Here is an 8,997-nt window from a genome sequence, read left to right as displayed (position 1 = left end):
ATCAAAGTTGATAGATACACTTTATTCGTCACTTGGGAAAGGGGGAATAAAACAATCTAAGTGTTCTTGGCCATTAATCGATTGGAATTCAGGAATATAAATTAAACTGTGAATAATTATCGTGGAAACTTTGTGAAATCATTTCTCTAGATACTTTATCTCATTATTATCTCTCGATTCGGTGACTTAATTTATTCTTTGCTTTCAATTAATTCGTTTAAACAAACAAAACTGATTATTGATTTTTCTAAATAAAGTTGAGGCTATTTTAATTACAAGAATTGATATACATTTTTTTTACACTCCTCGTGGGATCGATACTTGTACTCAAAAGTACATTTTACTCTAACTTGACATCGTGCGCTTGCGAGCAGTTAAGAAAACGCGCAACAAGTTTTTGGCGCCGTTGCCGGGGAGTGTCTAAATTTAAATTTATATCAATATTGTTACCAATTAGTCTAAATTTTAATTTAGATCTCTTTGTTTCATTTCCTGGGTATTGATTCATTTATTTTCTTTGTTTGACAGTGTATGCGAAGATCGAAAAGCTCTGAGCCGCTTTTGTTTGATCCGGAGATCGAAAGAACTGCACGGAAACTAAGGAAAGCAAGGAGGGAAGAGATTAACGCAATGGCAGAAAACAGGGAGAATAATGAACACATCCAGCCAGAGGCTAGACCCATCAGAGATCACTTTAGACCAATGCTATCTAACCACTATTCTGGCATTGCTCGAGGGACCATCAATGCTAACAACTTCGAGTTGAAGCCCGCTCTAATCAATATGGTTCAGCAAAACCAGTTTGCTGGAACAGCCACATCTGATCCTCATGTTCACCTGAGAACTTTCTTGGAGATAACGGACACAGTAAAGATTAATAATGTTTCTGATGATATTATTAGACTGCGTTTGTTTCCATTTTCTCTCAGAGATCAAGCACGAGGATGGCTACAATTGCTTCCCTTGGGAAGCATCACGACATGGCATGAGCTAGCCACGAAATTCCTAGCAAAATACTTTCCCCCTGCAAAATCTGCCCAGTTCAAGATTGAGATCAGCACGTTTAGGCAGACTGAATTCGAGCAATTGTATGAAGCATGGGAAAGATACAAGGAGCTGTTGAGAAAATGCCCAAACCATGGCTTTGAAGACTGGGTGCAGATTGAGTTATTCTACAACGGTCTTAATGGGCAAACCAGAGGAACAGTGGATGCTGCAGCTGGTGGTACGATCTTTGCAAAATCTCCTGAGCAAGCTTATGACTTGCTCGAACAGATGACAATAAATAGCTACCAGTGGCCGTCAGAAAGGGCAGGAGTAAAGAGGACAGCTGGAATTTATGCTGTGGATCCCATCACGTCACTCACTGCTCAGGTATCTGCATTGACCACTCAAATAGCCGCGATGAACAAAGTGAGTACATCTGACATCGAAGGTCCATCGATGGTTGCTGAAGAGCTATCCACCCCTGAAGAAGCACAGTATATCAACAACAGAAATCAGGGTGGATATGGAGGATATAGAGGTAACCCTCCCCCTAACACTTATCATCCTGGATTAAGAAATCACGAAAACTTTTCTTATGCAAACAATAAAAATGTGTTGAATCCTCCACCGGGGTTCAATACATCAAAGGGGGAGGGAAAGCCTTCATTGGAAGATTTGGTAGGAACATTTGTTACTGAGTCTGGAAAAAGGATGGCGAGAACCGAGTCTCGTCTGGACAACATGGAGACTCATATGGGAAATATGGGGGCCACAATGAAATCTCTGGAGACACAAATCGGACAGTTGGCCAACGCCTTGAGAGATCAGAACAGGGGTCAATTTCCTAGTAACACGGAAGTTAACCCAAAAGAACAGTGCAAGGCAGTCACTTTGAGGAGTGGGAAGGAATTAGAGGTACAGAATCCCAAAGAGAGAGTGGACAGTGGGAAGACAGTTGAAGAAGGTGAAATGGAGAAATCCACGGCTGAAATCAAAGTTGAACCACCTCCAGTGTATAAGCCGACTCTACCCTACCCTCAGAGATTCAAGAAGAAGAGCTTGGATGATCAGTTTGCAAAGTTCTTGGAAATTTTCAAGAAGATACACATCAACATACCATTTGCTGATGCTTTGGAGCAAATGCCGAACTATGCCAAGTTTATTAAAGATGTGATGTCTAAAAAGAGGAAGTTGCAAGAGTTTGAGACAGTGAAGCTTACTGAGGAGTGTAGTGCCATCTTGCAAAAGAAATTACCACAAAAATTGAAAGATCCAGGGAGTTTTACTATTCCTTGTTTTATTGGTGGTTCTCATTGTAGTAAAGCTTTATGTGATTTAGGAGCAAGTATTAATTTGATGCCCTTTTCTATTTTCAGGAAATTGGAGCTTGGAGAAGTTAAACCAACTACTATCACCCTACAGCTTGCAGACAGAAGTCTCACATATCCACGTGGGGTCGTCGAGGATGTACTGGTAAAAGTAGATAAATTTATTTTTCCTGCTGACTTTGTGATTTTAGATATGGAAGAGGATCATGATGCTCCATTGATCTTTGGGAGACCATTCTTGGCGACTGGAAGGGCATTGATCGATGTTCATAAGGGTGAACTCACCTTGAGAGTTGGTGGTGAAGAAGTTATTTTTAACATCTATCACGCCATGAAGGGATCCAATGAGGTAAGCACTTGTAAAAGCATTAATGTTATAGACTCATGTATGTCTCTTGATTGTGCAGGAATGAGAGATCCCTTGGAGAGCTGTCTGATAGGTGCGGCAGGAACTGTCGATGAAGATAATTGGGAAGTGAAAGAGCAATTAGTGGCTCTTGACGCGCTGCCAAAAGAAAAGAGAAAAGATGCACCGCATGATGAGCTGAATGTGAATGAGAAACTAGAGGTAAAACCACCTTCCCCTGATTTGAAGGAGTTGCCAAGCCACCTGTGCTATGCATTTTTAGGTGAGAAGTCGACGTATCCGGTAATTATCTCTTCCTCCCTTTCATGTGATGAAAAAGATAAATTATTGAGAGTGCTGCGAAAGTATAAAACTGCTTTAGGATGGTCGATATCTGATATTAGGGGAATTAGCCCCACTATATGCATGCATAAAATTTTGATGGAGGAGGCGTATACTCCTTATGTGGATCACCAGAGGAGGTTGAACCCAGCAATGAAAGAGGTTGTGAAGAATGAGGTACTGAAATTGTTAAATGCTGGTGTAATTTATGCTATTTCTGACAGTAGCTGGGTATCTCCTGTGCAAGTTGTACCAAAAAAGGGTGGGATGACAGTGGTAAAAAATGAAAATGATGAGTTAATATCTACTCGTACTGTAACTGGTTGGCGAGTATGTATTGATTATAGAAAGTTGAACAATGCCACACGAAAAGATCATTTTCCATTGCCTTTTATTGATCAGATGCTTGATAGACTTGCAGGTTATTGTCACTACTGTTTCTTAGATGGATATTCAGGTTATAATCAAATTGCCATAGCACCAGAAGATCAGGAGAAGACAACATTCACATGCCCCTATGGCACGTTTGCCTTTAGAAGGATGCCTTTTGGACTATGTAATGCACCTGCTACTTTTCAGAGGTGTATGATGGCCATTTTTGCAGACATGGTGGAGGACATCATGGAAGTCTTCATGGATGACTTCTCGGTATTTGGCTCTTCTTTTGATCACTGTTTACATAACCTATCCCTTGTTTTGTAGAGATGCCAAGAAAAGAACCTAGTTCTTAACTGGGAGAAGTGTCACTTTATGGTCCAAGAGGGCATTGTTCTTGGACATAAAGTATCTTCTAAGGGATTAGAGGTTGACAGAGCCAAGGTGGTTGCAATTGAAAAACTCCCTCCGCCAAAGAACATCAAGGGAATAAGGAGCTTCTTAGGGCATGCCGGGTTTTATCGTAGATTTATCAAAGATTTTTCTAAGATTACTAAACCTCTGTGTAATTTGCTTGAAAAAGAATCCACCTTTATTTTTGATGATGATTGTCTGCAGGCATTTGAGAAGATCAAGAAAGCATTGGTGACTGCACCAATCATGATAGTGCCGGATTGGGAGCAACCCTTTGAGCTGATGTGCGATGCCAGTGATTATGCAGTGGGTGTGGTGTTGGGACAGAAACGTGATAAATTCTTCAGATCAATCTACTATGCAAGTCGTACCATGGATGCTGCACAGCAAAACTACACAACCACCGAAAAGGAGATGCTCGCAGTAGTATTCGCCTTTGACAAGTTCAGACCCTACTTGGTAGGTACAAAGGTAATAGTTTTCACTGATCATGCAGCTATCCGATACTTATTTGCCAAGAAGGATGCAAAGCCACGCTTGATAAGGTGGATCTTGTTGCTCCAAGAGTTTGATTTTGAGGTAAGGGATAGAAAGGGATGTGAAAATCAAGTGGCTGACCACCTGTCAAGACTTGAGCGAGAGGAGAAGGAAGAAGAGGGAGCTATACAAGAAACTTTTCCAGATGATCAGCTCTTTGAGGTAAACTCTGTACTTCCTTGGTTTGCTGATATTGCTAATTATTTGTCTTGTGGAACCCTTCCCCCAGATATGAGCTACCATCAGAAAAAGAAGTTCGTCCATGATATAAAGTTCTTCTATTGGGACGATCCGTTCGTGTATAAGAGGTGTGCTGACCAAGTGATTAGGAGGTGCGTAGAGGATTTCGAAGCGCAACAAATTCTGGAGAAATGTCATTCTTCACCATATGGTGGACATTTCGGAGCATCACGAACAGCAGCTAAGGTATTACAATCTGGTTTTTACTGGCCTAGTTTGTTTAAGGATAGTTATACCTTAGTGAAATCATGTGATAGATGCCAAAGGTTAGGAAACATCTCTAGGCGTCACGAATTACCACTGACAAATGTTTTGGAAGTGGAACTTTTTGACGTTTGGGGCATAGATTTCATGGGACCTTTTCCCCCTTCCTCTGGCTATTCTTACATTCTGTTAGCTGTTGATTATGTGTCGAAATGGGTGGAAGCAATCGCCACCAGTACTAATGACTCTCATGTTGTAGCGAAATTCGTACAGAAAAACATTTTCACCAGGTTTGGAACACCGAGGGCCATCATAAGTGATGAAGGTACACATTTTTGCAATAGAATTTTCAACTCACTATTGGCCAAATACAATGTGAAGCACAAGGTGGCACTAGCATATCATCCGCAGCCAAATGGACAAGCTGAAGTATCCAACCGGGAAATTAAGCAGATACTGGAAAAGACTGTCAACACAAACCGGAGGGATTGGGCATTGAAGTTGGATGATGCGCTGTAGTGACCCGTTCCAGAATCACCTACTAATCAGAACTTAAGCATGCAAAATTAACATTTAAAACTGAATCAGGTAAACAGCGGAAAAACAGTAATACAACCCAATCGAATCTGTAAGTACAAAATACTTAAACAACCAGATCGAACTAAATTCCAAGAACAAATACCAACAACTACAGGTCAACCTCTGTCAGCTCCCTGTCCGCTCCCTCCTGGACCGTCCAACCTGAGACCTGCCCCATCGAATAGGGTGTCCAAAACAGAGATAAACCGAGGACGTGAGCATAAAACGCTCAGCACCGAAAGCATGAGTATACAAGACTATGACATGCATGTATGCAAAATGTACTGGATACCAGGATCTGGGTATAACGAAATACTGCTCAGGTAAATGACGTCAAGGTATGTAGCACTCTGCGCCGTCGCACCAGGAGGTGGCTCCCATACCAAAATAAACCTGTGGATATACCGGTGACCTGACCACCGTCGGCCAACGGGGTCCAACCATCCACAACAAACGAGGGCTGAGCACCCTCTCAACAGGCTATCTCAAAGATAATCAGGCTCAACATGATTATGCAAATGCCGCATAATAAACCATGCATCATATGACAGATAATAATGCAACATATAAACATGCAACACATAGTAAAGCATACTCAATCCTGCTATCTCGGATAGTACTTTCGTACCTCAAACCAGTAGATCCTAGCAATCAGCCCTAGAATCAAGCCTGCGTCCGTAGTCAGCCCACTGATGCCGCTAGCTCCCAACTAGAGCACAACTCCGCTACAAAACCAGTAGCTCCCCGCTAGTGCCTAAACCTCGGGAAAAGACTAGAAACCCATCAGAAACGACTAAAACGCTCTGGAACACTCGGAATTGGCGAGTAACAAATGAAGCCTCGAGCCTCTATTTATAGACAACGATCGGTAGATCCGATCAACTTCGGACGATCCGATCCGGCACACTTCGGACGATCCGAACCCTGATCGGACGATCCAAATCCTGCATGTCTTCTACGTGTCCAGCCACCTGTCTTCGGACGATCCGAACCCTGATCGGACGATCCGAACCTTGCATGTCTTCCACGTGTCCAGCCACCTGTCTTCGGACGATCCGAACCCTGTTCGGTCCTTCCGATCCTACCGAAATAATATTTAATCCAATAATTAACTCAAATTAGGCATCGGGATACTACATTCTCCCCCCCTAAAAAGGATTTCGTCGCGAAATCGAGTCTGAAAAATGACAATTCTGAACAACAATACATTCAACTTAAGAATGAATTACAACTGAAAGTACAACTGAAATTACAATCATAACTGAAAATACTACAACTAGAACAACTCTGGATGCTCTGACCGCATGCGACTCTCTAGTTCCCAAGTAGCTTCTTCAGTACCTCGGCGCTGCCACTGCACTAAGACAAGAGGAATAGTCTTATTCCGCAGTACCTTATCCTTCCGGTCTAAGATCGAAACCGGTCTTTCTACAAAAGACAAATCCGGATTCAGCTGAACTTCTGTCGGATGCAAAACATGAGACTCATCAGCTACGTATCGTCTCAACAAAGACACATGAAACACATTGTGAACACTAGACAGATACGGTGGCAAAGCTAATCTGTAGGCCAAATCTCCCACACATTCTAAGATCTCAAAAGGACCAATGAATCTCGGAGATAGCTTACCCTTAAGTCCAAATCTCAGAATCCTCCGAAAAGGTGATACCTTGAGAAACACTTTCTCGCCTGCATCAAAATGAAGAGGTCTGCGCTTGGTGTTCGCATAACTCGCTTGTCGATCCTGAGCAGTCTTAATCCGCTGTTTGATCACAAGAACTTTGTCCATGGCCTGCTGAATCAATTCTGGACCCTCGACCTGTCGTTCTCCGACTTCCTCCCAGAACAGAGGAGTACGACAACGTCGACCATACAATGCTTCAAACGGAGACATACCAATACTCCTATGAAAACTGTTGTTGTATGCAAACTCTATCAGTGGCAGATGATCCTGCCAAGCTGGCCCGAAATCCATCACACAAGATCTCAACATATCCTCAAAAGTACGAATAGTCCTCTCTGACTGACCGTCAGTCTCTGGGTGATATGCAGTACTCAAACTCAAGGTAGTGCCCAAGGCTTGCTGAAAGCTGCCCCAAAATCTAGATGTAAATCGATGATCTCTGTCACTAACGATACTCACGGGCACACCATGAAACCGTACAATCTCCCGAATGTACAACCGTGCCATCCGATCGAAAGTGAAATCTCTGTTATACGGAAGAAAATGGGCAGACTTAGTAAGCCGATCCACTACCACCCAGATAGCATCTCTATTCCCCACAGACATAGGCAAGTGAGTCACGAAGTCCATCGTGATATGCTCCCACTTCCACTCCGGAATAGGAAGATTCTGCAACAAACCTCCAGGTCGTCGATACTCAGCCTTCACCTGCTGACAGACTAGGCACTTGGAGACATACTGATAAACATTACGTTTCATACCTTTCCACCAAAATCGAGTCCTCAAATCCTTATACATCTTGTTGCTCCCCGGATGAACACTCAACTTGCTACGATGAGCCTGGGATAAAATCTCCTCCCTCAAAGTGTCATCTTCCGGTACAACAACACGACCAGATAAGCACAAAAGACCCTCGGACTGATAGTGGAATCCAGAAGTGTTATCTCCATCAGCCAACCGAGCTAATTTCTGAACCTTAGAATCAGACATCTGAGCATCTCTAATCCGAGAATACAAAACCGGCTCAGACAAAATAGTAGCTACACGGATACTCTCTGTTCCCTTCCGATGCTTACAATTGAATCCCATCGAACAGAAATCCTGAATAATCCCAGATACAGCACAAGTCTGAAGAGCTGACAATCTCACCTTGCGACTAAGAGCATCGGCCGTGAGATTCGCAGATCCTGGATGATACTTGATCTCACAATCATAATCCTTGAGTAGATCCATCCAACGACGCTGACGCATGTTCAACTCAGCCTGAGTGAACAGATACTTCAAACTCTTATGATCAGTGAAAATCTCAAATCGCTCACCATACAGATAATGGCGCCAGATTTTCAAAGCAAAAACGATCGCTGCTAATTCCAGATCATGAACAGGATAGTTTTCCTCATGAGGCTTCAACTGTCTCGACGCGTAAGCAATCACATGCTCATTCTGCATCAGAACACACCCTAGTCCCTGTAAAGAGGCATCGGTGTAAACACTGAAACCACCAGATCCAGACGGTAAAGCCAAAACAGGCGCAGATGTCAAACGTCTGCGAAGTTCCAAGAAACTCTCTTCGCACTCTGATGTCCACTCAAATGAAACATCTTTCCGAGTGAGCTGAGTGAGTGGCTTAGCAATCTGAGAGAAGTTGACAATGAAACGGCGATAATACCCAGCCAATCCCAGAAAACTGCGGATCTCGGCTACTGTCGTCGGACGCGACCAGTTCAATACCGCTTCCACCTTGCTCGGGTCAACTGAAACTCCCTTGCTAGAAATGACATGACCAAGGAATACAACCCTGTCAATCCAAAACTCACATTTACTCAACTTCGCATAAAGCTGATTCTCGCGAAGTGTCTGTAAAATAATCCTTAAGTGTTGTACGTGTTCTTGCTGATCATGCGAATAGATTAAGATATCATCTATAAACACCACAACAAACTTATCCAAGAAATCCCGAA

General features: G+C 42.9%; 1 protein-coding gene across 1 annotated transcript; it reads left to right on the top strand.

The window, feature by feature from the left end:
* The first annotated feature begins 630 nt into the window (after nucleotides 1–630).
* Nucleotides 631–5,292, top strand: LOC140838934 (uncharacterized). The gene is made up of 8 exons (XM_073205561.1): nucleotides 631–1,525; nucleotides 1,670–2,057; nucleotides 2,364–2,422; nucleotides 2,507–3,047; nucleotides 3,228–3,279; nucleotides 3,706–4,263; nucleotides 4,372–4,755; nucleotides 5,155–5,292. Exons 1-8 carry the CDS (start codon nucleotides 631–633, stop codon nucleotides 5,290–5,292), a joined length of 3,015 nt encoding a protein of 1,004 aa, XP_073061662.1.
* Nucleotides 5,293–8,997: the final 3,705 nt, after the last annotated feature.

This window comes from Primulina eburnea, chromosome 8 (genome assembly GCF_022965805.1).
Source record: "Primulina eburnea isolate SZY01 chromosome 8, ASM2296580v1, whole genome shotgun sequence".
In the NCBI taxonomy this organism is placed as follows: Eukaryota; Viridiplantae; Streptophyta; class Magnoliopsida; order Lamiales; family Gesneriaceae; genus Primulina; species Primulina eburnea.
This window is presented reverse-complemented; position numbering and strand designations above follow the sequence as displayed.